This window comes from Leucoraja erinacea, chromosome 6 (genome assembly GCF_028641065.1).
Source record: "Leucoraja erinacea ecotype New England chromosome 6, Leri_hhj_1, whole genome shotgun sequence".
Classification (NCBI taxonomy): Eukaryota; Metazoa; Chordata; class Chondrichthyes; order Rajiformes; family Rajidae; genus Leucoraja; species Leucoraja erinaceus.
The window spans coordinates 13,935,688-13,954,064 of NC_073382.1; the positions used below are offsets into that span (position 1 = coordinate 13,935,688).

At 43.2% G+C, this 18,377-nt stretch overlaps 2 protein-coding genes across 3 annotated transcripts in view; one reads left to right on the forward strand and one right to left on the reverse strand.

Annotated features, from left to right (window-relative positions):
- Positions 1-8,694, reverse strand: part of itgbl1 (integrin, beta-like 1) — a 154,139-nt gene extending 145,445 nt beyond the window's left edge. For both annotated transcript variants that reach the window (XM_055636650.1, XM_055636649.1), the window contains exons 1-2: positions 8,407-8,694; positions 2,359-2,561 (exon numbers count right to left, since the gene is read on the reverse strand). In XM_055636650.1, coding sequence (XP_055492625.1) covers positions 2,359-2,561; positions 8,407-8,486 — 283 coding nt within the window. In that variant the 5' untranslated portion in view covers positions 8,487-8,694. The remainder of the gene's footprint in view (positions 1-2,358; positions 2,562-8,406) is intronic.
- Positions 8,695-15,288: 6,594 nt separating this feature from the next.
- The window catches only part of nalcn (sodium leak channel, non-selective), a 201,010-nt gene continuing 197,921 nt past the window's right edge, over positions 15,289-18,377 (forward strand). Inside the window, 1 exon segment of the mRNA XM_055636651.1 lies at positions 15,289-17,383. The gene's annotated coding sequence lies outside the window, so the exon portion shown is untranslated.

An 18,377-nucleotide genomic window follows, 5' to 3' on the forward strand; every position in this document is an offset into this window, starting at 1 on the left:
GAGAAGGTATTGTCGCTGATCCTCACTGATTGTGGTTTCAAAGTCAGAAAGTTGAGGATCTAGTGGCAAAGGGGGGTGCTGCTTCTATATCCAGGAGTTCGGAAATGACTTTGAATGGAACTATGGTGTTGAAGGTGGAGCTACGGTCAATAAATAGGAGTCTAATGTAGAAATCCTTATTGTCTACGTGTTCTGGGCCAGGGAGATGGCATCTGGTGTGGATCTGTTACCATGGTAAGCAAACTGCAGTAGGTCAAGGCTAGCTGGGAGGCTGGAGTTAATGTGCACCATCAACAGTCTCCTGAAGCACTTCATGATGATGAATGTCAGAGTCACTGGACAGTAGTCATTAAGGCACACTACTTTACCATCGGGATCACTCATCAACGTATTTATTGTTGTATTCATCATTACTAACAGTATACTATAAGTATACTGTTTACTCTGTAAGCATTATGTTAATTGGTAATTTCATTGCAACCCAGTGTATATGACAATAAACTAATCTAATCTTAAAAACAGCAACCTGAACAAACCTTATTAAATATCAATAAAAGTCTACACCACAACTGTAAAATGAGTTCAGAAAATAATTTTGTAAATACCCAGATGTATGGAAGATTTCTGAAACATCTTCTAGCTTGTAAACCTACTTCTTTATTCTATCCATTAAAACGCAAAGCCCAGTTTCAACTTTGAGAATACACACTACGTTTGCACCAACTTCATTTTAAAAAGGGAACGTTGTTCTGTAGCAATATTTACAAGTGAAATGTTGATTCCTACGTGGATTTATGAAGAGAGAAGTCAAAGGGCTTTGTCGGAGAGGCAGGTTTCAAAGGAGGTAAGAAAGGCAGGAAGATTTAGGGAGGGGTATTTTCTTCAGGGCTGTCTTTCCCAATTTACGAACAAGAATCAGTATCCCTTGTATATCCAAGTGTGCCGCAATATTTAAACCTCTCTCACCATCTGGTCAGGCACAACTTGCCCACAGCTTTCAGACTCATGTGTTGCAATTTTAGACCCACTCATTTTCAAGCAGCATCTTGGATGGATACAGCCTTGGGGGAATTCTTTCCCTTGTTCTTCCATCACCAGCAGCTGTGTTGCCATGCTCGGTCACCCAACATGGCAAATCTCCTGTTGCCCCATTTTCCAACACTGCTCAAAAGTGAATGGAAGCTGCAAAATCCACTCTGGATAATTGGCTTTCAGTCAAATCCTGATATAGCTCTGTTATCAGTTTTAGATGACACCACTGTTGTGGGCTGGATCTCGAACAATGATACTACAGTGTACAGGAAGGATATGGAGATCTTAGTGTCAAGACCTCTCACTCATTGCCAGCAAAAAAAAAGAAGCTACTATTTACTTTAGGGGGCAAGGTGGTGTAAATTTCCCAGTCAGTATCAAAGATGCCAAAGTGGAGATGGTCAAGATCTTCAGGTTCCTTGACATAAATATCGGCAACATTCCTTCCTGGACAAACCACGCTGAAGTACTGCCAAGAGAGCACTCCATCACCTCTACTTCCTCAGAAGACTAAAGAAGTTCAGCATTTTCCCATTACATTTATTAATTTCTACAGATGCACCATAGAAGGCATCCTTCCATGATGCATCATATCTTGGTTTGGCAATAGCTCTATCCAAGACTGCAAGAAATTGCAGTGTGTTGTGGATGCAGCTCAGTCCATCGCATATACCCTCTTTACCCTCCTTTTACAGTCCTCCCCCCCTCCTTCCCCACTGACTCCATCTATGCTTAACACAGGCTCAGGAAAAATGACAACAAAATCAAGGATCATTTTCACCGTGTTCAGTCCCTCTTCTCCCTTCTCCTGTTGGGCAGAAGATACAAAAACTTAAAAACATGTGCCACTAGATTCAGGAACAGTTTTTCCATTGCTCTTATCAGACTATTAAACGGTCTTCCCATAAGCTAGGGTGCAGTCCTGATCTTCCAATCTACTTCATTGCAGACGTAGCATTTTTTATCTGTATCGTTTATGTAACTTTAGCTCAATAATGCTCTAACACCGCATTCTGCACTTGTATTTTTCTCTTTGCAGTACCTGTTGTACTTGTGTAGGGCTTGATTTTGCTCATGTATGGCATGATCTGACTGGAAAACAGGCATACAAAGTGTTTTGTTGTACCTCGATACACGTGCTAATAATGAATACCAATACCTAATCAATCACTAATTAATAAACAAAAAGGACCACAGATAATACAAACAAACTGCACATAGTTGTATTCTTCTCTAATATCCAGGAGATTATCCTGAATTCCTGGAGACATGTAAACATCCTGGGAGAGCCTGCCTTCTAATGGAGAGAGATTGGAAAGTATTTACCTCCACAAAGTTTCCCATTGAATCTCTCACAGACCCAGTCTTGGCACTCACACCGGGATCCATAGAATCTCCCCGGCTCACTGACGAGGCAGATGCATCTTCCACAGTCGCACTGTCCGCGCCCACTGCAGATCAGACCATCCGGAGAACGGCACTGGTTTTCCGCTTCCCGCACGGACAGCTCGCAGGAACCAGAGAGGTGTCTTCATGTCACATCACCACCAAGAGAAAAACGGCAGGTTAAACACCAGCCACGCTTCATGTTTCCATTTTGCATTCATTAACTTAAATAATCAAAAAACTGAACAGTGAACATTATATATAATCTGAAAATGACACAAAGTGCTGGAGTAACTTAACGGGTCAGGCAGCAACTCTGGAGCAAATGGATAGATGACATTTCAGGTGGGAACGCTTCTTCAGACGTTGTATGAAGGAAGAAGGAGGGCCAGGACAAAGCATGGCAGGTCGTAGGTTGAAACAGGTGAATGGGGGTTTGACAGGCAGATGATGAACAAAGGCCAGGGATGAAAGACAAAAGTTGTGAGACAAAAGGATCGAGGAGTTGCGAATTGTGGTGGTAAAAGAAGGAATGTGGGTGGAAATGGAAGGTGGAGGAGAGAAATAGGTGCAAATCCAGAGGAGAGTGGGCTGGGATAATGAGGGGGGTGGTCAATGGAGGCAGATACTCACTACATTTAAGAAGCATCGAGTGTGCCACCGTGAAGAAGCTACCTGCAGGGGAAGGTCGGAAGCTGACGAGCTCGGCCCCAAAGACTGGTGAGTTGAGGAGGGGTGAGGCACTGGCGATGACGGACACAAGGAGGTGGCCGGTAGGAGAGAATACGGTGGTATTGCCACCAGCACCTTCAAGATCAGCTACGTAAGGTGCCCCCAGGATACAAAGGTGGCCTGGCGAGAAGAGGGACATTGGTTCGCAGGTCGAGCCGGTCAAAGGCATCAGAGGAGACCCTGCAGCAGCCTGGGACTTACCTGTATTGGGGGGTGCTCCAGTACATCTAGCATGTGGACTTGGGACATTTACTTTGTAAATGGTGCTAAAATATGGTGACTATGCATGTGTGAGCTGTGCAAAAAATAATTTCACTGTGCAGTGCACACATGACAACAAACCATTGAACCAACACTTGATTGGCAAGGCACGGAAGGCTATAGATCAAGTGCAGGTAAATGTGATTTGTATAGATAGGTACAACAGGTGGCATAGATTTAGGGCTGAAGGGCCTCATTCTATGCTGTACAACTATGATTCTAAGTTATTAAGAAATGCAGCTGGCTCTTAAACAACCTTTGAAATGGCAGAGAAAAGCACCCAGTTCCTGCAATAGTCAGATGGTGACGAGATGCTGGCTTGCCCAGTGACACAGAAACAAACATGTGGCTTCTGAAGGTGCATTTCTGAAATAAGAATTGTCTGATTTATGGGGAAACTAATTGTGGAAGCAATGTATGAAAGCAAGAAGTAAATTTGATAGATGTTTATACCTTCAGCTGAAATAGCTTAATAAAGTGTAGATTTATAAACTGTAAATATTTGCTTTTTTCTCTTGGGTTTTATGCACTAATCAGTGTTTGTGTTTTGCTGCTAAAAAATGTTTGATTCTTTCAAAAGAGTTGATTAATAATTTCCAGAGTGGTTTCTTCTTATGTTCTTGATGCCGAAATCAGGAAATCAGGAATTCATTCAAAAATTGAAAATGGAGGTTGGTGGGTTTTTTATTGGATAAATAAGGATTTTTTAAAGTTTCAGAATCAGGCCAGGAAAAGGGGCACAAATCAACCAGGCAAAATGAACTGGAAAGTCTGAACAACCTCCGGTTCGGACGATATTGTCCAAAGATGGATATGATTCCTGACCGATAAGTAATAACTAGAGCCAGGATTTTTCCATATATGCCATAAACGCCTTTTCATGCCTTTTTATTTTGATGATATCACCAGGAAGATGCCTTTTTCATGATCGAGTGCCTAAATTAGCCTTTTTTTGCAGTTTTGCTAATAGGTCGTGCTATTTTCCCTAGTTGTACCGTGATTACATTGACGCTTTCTATGTTAACATGTTAATATTAATGTTATTATTAACGTGTTAACATAGTATAACTTACAAGAAAACTTCCACCACCGGGGTGAAACAGGGCGCGCCACTGACGGTCATTCATTCGTTCGTGCCGCTGGTCCAAGATCTATTTAAGAAAGAACTGCAGATGCTGGAAAAACCGAAGGTAGACACAAAATGCTGGAGAAACTCAGCGGGTGAGGCAGCATCTATGGAGAGAAGGAATAGGCGACGTATAGGGTCGAGACCCTTCTTCAGACTGATGTGGGGGGGCGGGGTGGAAAAAGAAGGGAAGAGGCGGAGACAGTAGGACTAGAAGGAGAGCTGGGAAGGGTCAGGGGGAGGAGGGAGAAGACTAGGGCTATCTAGAATTAGAGAAGTCAATGTTGATACCGCTGAGGTGTAGACTACCCAAGCAAAATACCCAAGCTTGTCTCCTCACTACATTTACTGCTGGCTCCAGTCGTAAATCTGAGTTTGAGTGATCTGTGCAAGGCATTCATTGATGCTGGAATTCCACTGTGGAAATTGGAAAACAAATATCTCGGAGGTTTTTTAGAGAAATACACAGAGGAACATATACTGAATGAGTCATCATTACGGAAAAATTATGTTGACAGCAACTTGAACATTGTTGTGCAGAGAATTAGAGATGAAGTTGCATGCAACAAAATATGGATCTCAATAGACAAGACAACCGATGCTGTGGGAGATTGCCAATGTGGTCATCGGTACACTGGAGGCAGATCAACCATCAAAGGAGTATTTTTGTTGACATCGGAAGTATTGGAGAAGTCAAACAGCTCAACTAATGCTCAGTTGTTTATATCTTCACTTGCTGTACTTTGGCCAGAAGGTATAAAACACAAGAACATTATTCTGTTTGGAATTTAAAGTTTTATTCCCCAAAATGTTGCATTCGACATGCTTAGCTCAAGGACTTCATAGAATTTCCAAGCACATACGTAATTTGTTTCCAAATGTCAATCGCCTAGTTTGCAATGTCAAGAAAATCTCCCTCAAAGCACCGTCACGTGTGCAGTTGTTCAAGGTAATGGCACCCAAGATTCCGCTACCTCCTCAGCCCATTTTGACTGGGTGGGGTACATGGCTCTCTGCTGTACTCTACTATGCTGCAAATTTTGAAAAGATAAAAGAACTCATCAACTGTTTTGAAGAAGAAGAATCTGCTGCAGTCAGGATCGTCAGTGAAATCATGCAGAAAAAGTCCCTCCACCGCGATCTTGTGTTTATTGCTTCCAATTTTGCAAACTGCACAAAAGCTATCACTTCCCTTGAGAAACGTGGTGAAACATTAGTGAATAACTTGCAGGTTTTCAACAAAGTAACTGACGATATTCGTAAAGCTCCCGCTGATGTAGGTAAAGACATCCAAGGAAAGTGTGAGAGAGTAATTTTAGCTAACAGAAATCTTGAAGAAATAGAAAACATAGCTAAAGTTCTCAAAGGTAGTTGTAATGCACAAGATATCAACATGAATATAGAGTCTGTAGCTTGTTTCGGGTATGCGCCAGTGACCTCAGTTGAGGTAGAAAGATGTTTTTCACAACTGAAGCATATTCTGTCTGACAGACGGCATAGTTTAACACCAGATAATTTGAAAAAAATGCCAGTAATTATGTGCAACCAGGCAACTTTGGTCATTTAATGTAGTATAACTTTATATTACCATTTTTAACCATATTTTGGTTGTGGAAATAAATGCCGTTATGCATTTTTTGTCAATAAATGCCTTTTCGTGCCTTTTTAAAATTTTATTATGCCTTTCTGCCTGCCTATTTCAGAGTTTTTTAGTGCCTAAACATCCTGGCTCTAGTAATAACCTTGCTCACTTTATCTCATGTCTATAATGAAAAGAGAGAGAAGATTGCAAGAGATTTTGACATTCTCTCTTTAGTGCTCGATGTAAGGAAAAGCCCATCTGTTACTGGAACTGCTAATCGTTAGTTGATGTGATATATATGTCACGATAAAATGTATGGCTCTAATTTTTTCATCTTCCAGTGACAAAGCCAGCACATACCACCTCACAGAAAGGTGAAACAGGAAGAGAGATTTATGGGGCATTGGCAGTGTTGGGTAGTTTTAGATATGAATGAAAAGTGATTGGATTGATCAAAGCTGTGTTCTTTTGAATCAAATTGCCTGAGAGTTTATGAAACCTAGTTTGAGGGGAGGGGGGGGAAAAGGACTCACCTTTGTGATTAGAGATGTCAATAAACTCAAGGCAAAATTTGGCGTAATTGAAAGAAGGATTAGATGAGAGTTGAAGGTGAGGTAACACTGAAAGGAACTGAGGGAAGGTGTCATAAAAAGGCACAGGAGGAGGATGGAGGTTGGTGTGAGCAGAGTCTAGGAGTGAGAGGATCAGGAGATACCAATGGCAGAATGTAACTAGATGAACAAGAGAGGGGAAAGAATGAACAAGCAGGAACAAGATGGGCAAGAAAAAGGATGAGGCCAATATGTGGTTTCTGTGTGTGTGTGTCTTTCTGTGAGTGTATGCGCGTACATGCAGGTGTGTTCGGGCGTGCAAGTGTGGTCATGTGTTTACGCGTGCGTGCGTGTGGCCAGAGTGTGTCTGTGTACATGTACTTAGAATGTGTCCTCATATGCAAGAATATTAATGTGTCTATTTGTGTAGCCTTCCATGTTAAAAGAAGCTGCACACTAGCATCTTCCCGTCTTAGAAGTTGAAGTGAGTTACCCTTCTCCCAGGCACTGAAGGATATTCCGTCTTATCCAAGAGTGGATCTCGGCATTTCGTTTTGTTGACCAGTGGTCAACCAACTTGTCAGATTTGATTTTTGTTTTGGTGTTTCTTTCCGCAAGGGATCATTTTCTCCATCAGCTGAAATAAAAAATGACCACTTTGCTTTCCATCAACATTTTAATTCATTTTACCCAATTTAGTTTCAGATAGAAGCCTCATCCTCCCAGGGGCAGTCGGAGATAAGCAATGAACACTGGTGCTGCCGATTACACCCATATCGCAAGAAGAAATAACAGAGAAACCTTGTACCAGACTCAGTAACTGAGGTCAATTGTTGGCTTCCTGTTCTTGAGGTCCAATAAATTTGCTTAACTTATCATTGGGCAATATATCTGATCAATGGTAATAAATTAGAAGACTGTAAATTAGCATAGTACTGCAGATTGCAGCCAAAACTGTTTATTATTTTTATAAAATATAGTTTCTCTCTTTCTTTTATTAAATTGCTCATTGTGCATCCAATTCACTGATACTTTTCACATAAATCAAGCAGGGAGAAACTTCCCTGCCAACACCAACTCATAATCATCACAGAATTATGTGCATATTATTTTAAAAATCAATTAATTCCAAACACACACAACTTTTAAGAGTCTCACTGGAAATGCTAAATACTTATTCTAAATACATGTTGAAAACTGATTCAAATCTCAAAGACAGGAGCGCGACATTACCGATCGATTGAAGGAATGCTGTAGCATTAAAATACCCGAGATCATGTAACAAGCCTTTTCTCAAGCAATCATCCTCATGAACTAAGATAATAGATTTATGGTTTTATTGATAACAGGTACGTTGCCTAAGACATTCCTGAAATGCATTTAGAATTCAACTGTGGAAAACAAATGCTAATCAATAGCAGGGTGAAATTTGAAAATTGACAAACACTCATTCTGTCAGGCTGTCAAAGTGTTGTGCAGAGACATGTTTAATTGTGCTTCCTTGCACAAATTTGTAAGTTATATGTTTCAATCTTTTTGCAGGAAAGAAGCGGGTGCAGTTCCCAAATTGTTGCAGCAGTCTACAGCACTAGTTTATTTAAAGAATCCTTTTACAGCTGCATGTCATTCAGGACGGTAAAAATATTACTGTTGCTGGACATTTGCAATCCCAATAAACAATAGCCTGGCAGAAGTCAACAATAACAGATCAAAAACATTGCAGGAGCTGAACTCACCTTGTAAACTGCAAGAAGCTTTCAGGAATAATCACGGCAATTAGTAAAACGATGGATTTAACCAGGACGTCGGCATGCATGTTTAAGCTGAAGGTGACAAAATTAAAGTTTTAGTGCACTCAGGCTTCTCGGTCATTCTGTAACCAGCAAACCGCAAAGTGTGAAGTCAGTTTCAGCCCATTCACGACTACCTTCAATCTTTATTTGCCTACTGCTTGCCTCATGCAAGTGTATCTGATTAGTTAGAACTATGTGCGTTAGCTAGGTAGATTGCTAGAGCCAAAAGAAGCAAATTCCAGAGACTTTGCCATGGTAATTGGAAACACTTGTAGAACCAGATGCTCGTTGCTTACAGTCAGTAAGTATGGGAGTTATCAGCACTGTGGAAAAATCGGGTTAGCTGGTTTTTTTTTGTCGCTTACAACTTGTCTGGGGAAAAGGAACGTGTTTCTTGCTTGCTGTTAATCACCGAGGGCAGAAATGATCACCATGATGTTGCCATCAGCGCCTCATATAATGCCCCTGCAAGATGCCCCATATAATGTCCCTGCAAGATGCCCCATATAATGCCCCTGCAAGATGCCCCATATAATGCCCCTGCAAGATCCACTCAACCCAACACTCACCCGCCAGCCTCTCCCACTCGATGTGTCCAAAGGCGATGCAATTGAAAAGATGATCTTGTCCGCCAGAAAGCAAGCGGGGAAGATCATCTCTGACCCCTTTTACCCTGGCCACAAACTCTTTGAATCACTTCCCTCTGGAAGGCGACTCCAGATTGTCAAAGCTGCCACAGCAGACATAAAAACAGTTTTTATCCACGAGTAGTTGTTCTACTCAACAGTCAAAAATCTGTAGCCTCCCCTTTGATCTGGTATTTTGTTGGTTCACATGCTTGATCAATGGTGTTTTATCATTAATGTTTTATTATTATTAATGTTTAGTTATTTCTGAGTTATTCGTAACTGTCACTGTATGTCATGTTGTTACTTGTGGGCAGAGCACCAAGGCAAATTCCTTGTATGTGAATACTTGGCCAATAAACGTACTTACTTACTTACTTAATAGTCTCCTTGCAGAAAACTGGGAAGTGCTCAGAATTCCTCTCTGTGCCCTTACAAGTCCATGGAATTCTCAGCAGTGTGCTATCTTCATCCCTGGCATTTGGGCAGAAACTAGCCCGTGACTGTTGACAGCAGCCTTGTACCAGAGTTTGCAATGTCGGTTGTACCCACTCGAACCTGTCAAGTCAATGTGAGGGAATTATCATTGGTGTTGAAAACTGTTACATAATCTAGCACATCAAACTATAAAGTCAATAAATCTCGATAAGGTTTGGGATGTTATGCACCAGCCAATCGTCCAAACCTTCAACTGCTTTATCATAATGAAAGTCATTGACCTAAAATGCTTACTGTTCATACTCCATGGATGCTGCCCGAACTGCTCAGTATTATCAACGTCTGAATTATTTCAGATCTGGAATCTGCAGCATTTTGCTTGCAAGCTCTGATCTTGTAAGGTTTGTATGATATAAAAACAAGAGACTGTAGATCAGGGATAGCCAACCTATGGCAAAAGTGGCGCATTGAATGATTAGAAATGGCACATTGCACCCCAGTGATAATAATAAATAAGCAAGCCTACTCATGCAAATATTAACCCAGTGCTCTTCAACCTGGGCAGTACTGCTCACCAGTGGGCGATTTAAGCTTTCAGGTGGGCGGCAGAATAATTACATGCTGAGGGGGCCAAACGACAGCCAATGGAAAAGGCGAGAGGCACAGCGGGCGGTCACTGGCCTGCCGAGGTCGCTCTGTAGCAGAGTCAGACCACGTGCTGTCTGTATCGTGGAGGGTAGAGATTGTGGGCCCAGTGCTGCACCTGGAACTGGTGAGGTGAGTTTCGGTTCTGGCCCGCTGATGAGTGGCTGTTGGAGAGGCGAGGGTTGACGGAATGAAAGTTCCTTTTCACCCATGAAATTGATTAAAGACAAAATTAGGTCACGATTGACTGATTCAAATTTGAAGAATTCTCCGCTGCTCTCAGTAACAAATTTAACTCCAAACATCAAATGCTTGGCAAAATCAAAACAGACTCAAAAGTCTCATTAAAATAAGTAATGTTTATCTTGTTTTTATAGTAAATTATTATATCATGTAAAAATGCCATGTACATATTAAGATTTTTTACAAGAATTGAATGGGGGTACAAGTGTTGTATGGCGCATCTGAACTAGTGCGTGCAAAAATTGGCGCATGGAATGTAAAAGGTTGGCCATTCATGCTGTAGATGTAGAGGGGAGAGAAAGCTGTAAAAGAGTGGTAGGGATGGTCAAAGCTTGGCAACTTCTAGTGGATTCAGGGTGAGGGGGAATGATTGGTGTATGGATGGAATTAATAACTAGAAGTGAAATGGAGATGAAACAATCAATTGATCAGCTAAGAAAGGGTGGAGTGAAATGTAAAATTAGAGGGAGGGATTATAAATGGAAGGGAATGGTGGGGTGGGGGGTGGGTTGTAGAGAGGCAGAATAAAATAAAAATGGGGGTTCTAGGGAGAGTGGGAAATGGGGAGAGTGATAAGGGTAAAGGAACTGGGTGACTGGGGCAGTGGTAGAAAGGTGTACATATGATGGGGGAAACAGGGTGGATTTCTGGGGGGTGGTGGGGGAAGGGTTTCTCTTTCACTTACAATGACACAGATGGTGACCATTCAGCCCATCTCACCCATGCTGACTCTCAAGGGATCAATCTCACAACTTCCTGCAATTTTGCAATTAAAGCAGTGGACACTATAAAAAAAAACTCACCAGTCAAGCAGTATCCATGGAGAGAAACACGGTGATTCAGAAACGGGTTTAGCTTTCAGCATAAATATGCACACAGACAGAGAAGGATAAGAGGTGCCTGATAGAGGTATAAAAACCCATGAGGGGCATTTGTAGGGTAAACTGTGAGAAAGTTTCCCCATTGCAGAGAGCATAGATTTAAATGAGTGACAGATGGGGGGGCTTATAGAGAATTTAGCACACAGGGTGGGGAGAATCTGGAAGATAGTGCCTGAGTGGGTGGTGAAGACAGTGATCCAGAGGAGTCTTTCAATTCTACTAGGATTGGTGCTGGGACCCTTGTGTTTATAATCGTCTTAGGCCCCCCGCGGTCATTGTTGACCATGGGTTTGACGACGCCTGTGAGTGACTTTGTACATAGGGAGACTGGTGCACAGACAGCCACCACACGCTCTTTGACAGATCTAGGTCAGGATCCAGTGGCATGGTGTCCAAGACGACTGGACACCCCTTTTCTGCTGCAGCCTTCATCCGCCTTCCTAGCCGTTGTGACGCTCCACTAAGGTCAGCCATCATCCTCCACCTGTTCCACCGTTGAGGTCTTGGTTGGATTGCTCTTTGACAGAGTCCTACCCCTCGACCTTACTGCCATGGGTGGCCTTACCAGGAGCATAGCTCCAGACGGCATCGCTCTCAGGATCTCAAGACCACACAAGTTTCTCCACCACGACAAGATGACAATCCACGGAGAAGAGTTTATAATATACAGGAATTATTTGGATGTAAATATAGAAGCTTGATCAAATGTTCCAGATGACACCAAGACTCGTGGAGTTGTTGACAACGTGAAGGGTAATTTGGAAGGCGGTATTGATTTGTTGGTGAAGGGGGCTCAGAAATAGCAGGTGGCGTTTAATCCAGAAATGATGTACCCCATGATTGGTAAGGTCCTTGGGAGTAATAAGGAACTGAGGGAACTTGAAGTAAAAATTCACGGTGCCTTGAAAGTGGCGAAAGAGAAAGACAATATGGGGAGGAAAGCATATGGGATACTGGATTTTATTACTCAGGGCACTGAATACAACAGCGGGAAGTTTATTCTACAATTTTATAAAATACTAATCAGACCTTAATTGGTGTGCTGCTTGCGGCTCTGGTCACCACATTATAGGAAAGATATGATGGCACTGGATAGCATGCAGAGAAGATTCACCGGTATCTGCCAGGGATGGAACAGTTCAGTTATGAGAAGAGACTGGAGGAGTTGGCTCCATTTTCCCTGAAATGGAGGTGGTGATCAAGGGACATGATTTAAGTACAGGTCCACCACTGATTTTCCGGCAACTGATGGTCCAGCACCTTCTTTAATCTGGACAAAATGACGAATGCGCAATTGGAATCCTGCCCGGGAGAACCCCGAAAATGTGGCGCCTAGGCCAGGTGAGGCTGCCGATCTAGATCTCATTGGGAATTCCGCAGCCGATCGGTGGGTCGAATTTGCCCTCTACAGCCGAGGTTCTGCAAACTCCGGCCCGACCTGAGCCAGCAGATCCGCTCCCATAGCCGACTCCGCTAGGCGGAGGAGAGTGTCAGCCCCCAAGTGGCCTAGGTGCTCTGGTCGAGGAAGAACCGGAGGGCTGTGAGACCATCGTGGTGGGGGATGGAGGTGTATAGTGATTGGACGTCCATGGTGAAGATGAGGGGGTGAGGGCCTGGAGAATTGAATGCGCGGAGACGACGGAGAGTGTCTGAGGTGTCTTGAACATAGGTAGGGAGGGATTTGGTTACCCTTTGGTTTAACCCATAGAATTTTATTAAAATCACAGTTTTCCGCGAGACAGTGGGGGTGTCACTGTTAAGCGCTTGTTAACTGTCACTATTAACATCGTATTAACACGATGTGTCACCAATTGTGTTTGACCTTCAAGAATCTGAGAGAATTTCTTAAAGCCGTCTGATACAGGTACAATTACCATTTGAACTAATTGGATGTATTGGTGGATGAGAAAGATTTAAATGGGTATCGGATTTAAATGGGTCAGGTCATTACGCGCTCCGGTCGAACGGGTTCCCTGACTGGCTTGCAGGCAAGTCCCTCATTCACGGTCACTCACATAATTTAGTATTTTCTCCCCATCTCTCTCTCTCTCTCTCTCTCTCTCTCTCCCCTCTTCTCAGAGGGTGAGACCTCTGTTGCTCTGGCAAAATGGATAATCCAGAAAGGTTCTGTCCTTAAAACTTTAAGGGGTGTAGCTAGGGTAGACTTTGTCCCATATCAGAGATAGTTAGATGTAGAGGGCATAGATTAAGTGTAGGGTAAGAGATTCAGAGAGGATACGAGTGGAATCTTCTTCACCCAGACAATGGTGCCTGGAATAAATAGGCAAACTGGTGGAAGCAGAATCACTGCCAACATATAGGAAGTCTCTGGATGATAATTTGAATCACCCAGGAATAGACAGCTACAGGCGAAGTGCTGGAGGATGGATTATATGAGGATTGGCACCCACTGATTGGAATGACCGTGATGGGTTAAATAGCCTGTTTCCGTACTCTAAGATAATGACGCTCTAACATTTCATATTTATCGAGAGGAGCATTGGGATCACAAAGTGGCCGTCACTGTGGCACAACTGGTAGAGCTGCCACCTCACAGCGGCAGCGACCTACATTTGTGTTCAAGAAGGAACTGCAGATGCTGGAAAATCGAAGGAACACAAAAAAGCTGGAGAAACTCAGCAGGTGCAGCAGCATCTATGGAGCAAAGGAAATAGGCAACATTTTGGGCTAAAACCCTTCTTCAGACTGATAGGGGGTGGCGGGGAGAAGGAAGGAAAAAGGAGGAGGAGCCAGAGGGCTGGGGGATGGGAGGAGACAGCCCGAGGGCTAAGGAAGGGGAGGAGACAGCAAACAAAATTGGGAGAATTCAATGTTCAAGCCCGCAGGCTGCAGACTCCCCAAGCGGAATATAAGATGCTGTTTCTCCAATTTCCGGTGTTGCTCGCTCTGGCCATGGAGGAGACCCAGGACAGAGAGGTCGGATTCTGAGTGGGAGTTGAAGTGCTGAGCCACCGGGAGGTCAGGTAGGTTATTTTCCAGGACCTTCTGAGACTTACATTTGATTCTGATCTCGGGTCTGTCTGCATGGAGTTTTGAGCAGTCTCCTGTGACTGCATGGGTTTCTTCCGGAAACACCAGTTTTCTTCCACATTCCAAATATGTGTGAGTTTGCTGGTTAATTGGCCTCAGTAAAACAAATCCCCCTAAAGTGTAGGGAGTGGATAAGAAAATGGAATACCATAGAAGTAGTGTGAACGGATAATCAATGGTCAAGGGGGGGTATTTTTGTGTTGTATCTCTAAAACTAAAAAAAATAAAACCCAAGGCAAAAAGGCTACGGACCATGTGTAACTAAATGGGATTGTGTGTGTGTAGGAACAATGATCAGCATGCACACGAGAAGGGCCTGTTTCCGTATAACTCTTTAACTTACATAATGTTCGTTTATCATTAACTATAAATTATTGATTAATAGTTAAGTTTATCATTAACAATAAATTCATGCAAATATTATTTATACCTAAACAATAATGTTATGTTAATAGAGCCATGGAGCATGAAAACAGGCCCTTCTGCCCAACTTGCCCAGACTAAAAAAAAGGCCCATCTACACTAGTCCCACTCTCTACATTTGGCCCAAATCCCTCAGAACCCTTCCTATCCATTCAAATGCCTTTTAAATGCCATTATAGTGCCTACCTCAACTGCATCCTCTGGCAGCTCATTCCATATACCCACCACCCTCAGTGAAAAAGTTGCCCCTCGGGTTTAGAAAGATGAGGGGGAATCTTATTGAAACATATAAAATTACAAAAGGACTGGACAAGCTAAATGCAGGAAAAATGTTCCCAATGTTGTGCGAGTCCAGAATCAGGGATCTGTGTTGGGTCCACAGTTGTTTGTCATATACATCAATGATCTGGATGATGGTGCGGTAAATTGGATTAGTAAGAATGCAGATGATACTAAGATAGGTGGAGTTGTGGATAACAAAGTAGATTTCCAAAGTCTACAGAGAGATTTAGGCCAGTTGGAAGAGTGGGCTGAAAGATGGCAGATGGAGTTTAATGTTGATTAGTGTGAGGTGCTACATCTTGGCAGGACAAATCAAAATAGGGCGTACATGGTAAATGGTAACGAATTGAGGAATGCAGTTCAACAGAGGGATCTAGGAATAACTGTGCATAGTTTCCTGAAGGTGGATTCTCATGTAGATAGGGTTGTAAAGATAGCTTTTGGTGTGCTAGCCTTTATAAATCAGAGCATTGAGTATAGAAGTTGGGATGTAATGTTAAAATTGTACAAGGCATTGGTGAGACTAATTCTGGAGTATGGTGTACAATTTTGGTCGCCCAATTATAGGAAGGATGTCAACAAAATAGAGAGAGTACAGAGGAGATTTACTAGAATGTTGCCTGGGTTTCAGCAACCAAGTTACAGAGAAAGGTTGAATAAGAGGTATTTATACTTTGGAGTGCAGAAGGTTAAGGGGGGGCTTGATAGAGGTCTTTAAAATGATGAGAGGGATAGACAGAGTTGACGTGGATAAGCTTTTCTCATTGAGAGTAGGGAAGATTCAAACAAGAGGACATGACTTCAGAATTAAGGGACCGAAGTTTAGGGGTAACATGAGGGGGAACTTCTTTACACAGAGAGTGGTAGCTGTGTGGAATGAGCTTCCAGTGGAAGTGGTGGAGGCAGGTTCGATTTTATTATTTAAAAATAAATTGGATAGGTATATGGATGGGAAAGGAATGGAGGGTTATGGTCTGAGTGCAGGTAGATGGGACTAGGGGAAAATAAGTGTTCAGCAAGGACTTGTAGGGCCGAGATGGCCTGTTTCCGTGCTATAATTGTCATATGGTTATATGATATGGGGAGAACGCAGGCACAGGTTATTGATTGGGGACGATCAGCCATGATCACAATGAGTGGCGGTGCTGGCTCAAAGGGCCGAATGGCCTCCTCCTGCACCTACATTCTATGTTTTCTAAACCTTTCACCTCTCACTTTCCCCCTCCCCTCTGGTTCCTGATTTATCCTACTCTGGGTAAAAGACTGTGCATTTATCGTATCTGTGCATTTATCCTATCCTATGGTGGACGGTTAGAAAAAGGGGAGATGCAACGAGACCTGGGTGTCATGGTACACCAGTCATTGAAAGTAGGAATGCAGGTGCAGCAGGCAGTGAAGAAAGCAAATTGTATGTTAGTATTCATAGCAAAAGGATTTGAGTATAAGAGCAGGGAGGTTCTACTGCAGTTGTACATGATCTTGGTGAGACCACACCTGGAGTATTGCGTACAGTTTTGGTCTCCTAATCTGAGGAAAGATATTCTTGCCATAGAGGGAGTACAGAGAAGGTTCACCAGACTGATTCCTGGGATGGCAGGACTTTCATATGAAGAAAGACTGGATAGACTCGGCTTGTACTCGCTAGAATTTAGAAGATTGATGGGGGGATCTTATAGAGACTTACAAAATTCTTAAGGGGTTGGACAGGCTAGATGCAGGAAGATTGTTCCCGATGTGGCCCTTGTGGCTAAATTGATCAGGGGGTATGGAGAGAAGGCAGGGATGGGATACTGAGTTGGATGATCAGCCATGATCATATTGAATGGCGGTGCAGGCTCGAAGGGCCGAATGGCCTACTCCTGCATCTATTTTCTATGTTTCTATTCCTCTCATGGACTTACGCGCCTTTATAAGATCACCCCTCATGCTGCTGTGCTCCAAGGAATAAAGTCCTCGCCTGCCCATCCTCTCACCACAGCTCAAGCCCTCCAGTCCTGGCCACCGCCTCGTAAATCTTCTCTGCACTCTTGTGCATCTGCATCTTAATGACTGATTTCTGTTCATTTCTGCAACATCATTAACTTAACATGATAATTTGGGTTAAGTTGACCCCTGGTACAAAGCCTGGTGGATTCCAATGGAGATGAAGCAACAGGTAAGTCGTTGCCATTGCACCTGCACCGACCGGAAATCCCGCCTCATGTCTATAGCAACCCGGGCGCTTCCGGTACCAAGGTTGTTGATGGAAGTGGAGGAGAGGGAGAAGTGAGATCGCAGAATTGTTGCTTCAGGTGGCCTGGTCCGGCTCGGGTGTTCGTTGGGAAGGCGGCGGTGAGTGCAGTTGACTCCCGGCCGGCTGTCAGTGAGAGGGTTTGCAATGTCACCGGGCTTGGGGGATGAGTGCATCTTTGCAAGGCTAAATATCCGGATGCGCCGAGTGAAAGAGATGCTGGCGAACTGTTGCTCCTCCACCGATGCGAAGCCTCGGGGCTGCAGCATCCGCGCATAGAGGCGAATGCTGCCGGGAAAACAGTCCCATTCCACGGATCTGTTGCTATGGATGCAGCACTTTGCATCGTTCGGGAAAAAGCAAAGCAAGGATGGGTTAAAACCAGGCCTGCAGATCTAATTCCTTTTAATCACCCGCCTCAAACGAGTTGTGATGCACGTTCACTGCTCCAAACGTGAGGTTGCCCCCGGCAACAATCCCAGGCCTTTCCAGAAATCCACAGGGCTCCTGTACATGTCCAGGCGAGGCTGGGTTTAAGCCACGGTGATGTTTAGTTTCCTGCACATTAAATCCACATTGCATGAAAACTAAATCTGTTAAATACAGCAAACTAAACGCATTTAGATTCCTGCATGCGTTTGGACTCTTACATTGAGTCCATACATACAGTGCCCTCCATAATGTTTGGAGCAAAGACCCATCATTTATTCATTTGCCTCTACTCCGCAATTTGAGATTTGTAATAGAAAAAAAATCACATGTGGTTAAAGTGCACATAGTCAGATTTTAATAAAGGCCATTTCTATATACATTTTGGTTTTGCCATGTAAATTACAACAGTGTTTATTTGTCCCCCACATTTCAGGCAACATTGGCCATGCTGATATCAAAATTGAAAATATTGGGATTAACACGTTTGCTCACTGCATTTCAGCAACAGTAAGGCATTATTTGTGTTTTTTCTTGATTCCTTTAGTATCTAAAAAGTCTCAGAAGTGATAAATCTGGCTGTAAATTTGTTTCAGAGGCGTTGTATTTTTGTATGTAAAAACCCACTTGAGAACCATGGGCGATTTTAAAATGTTACAGCCAGAT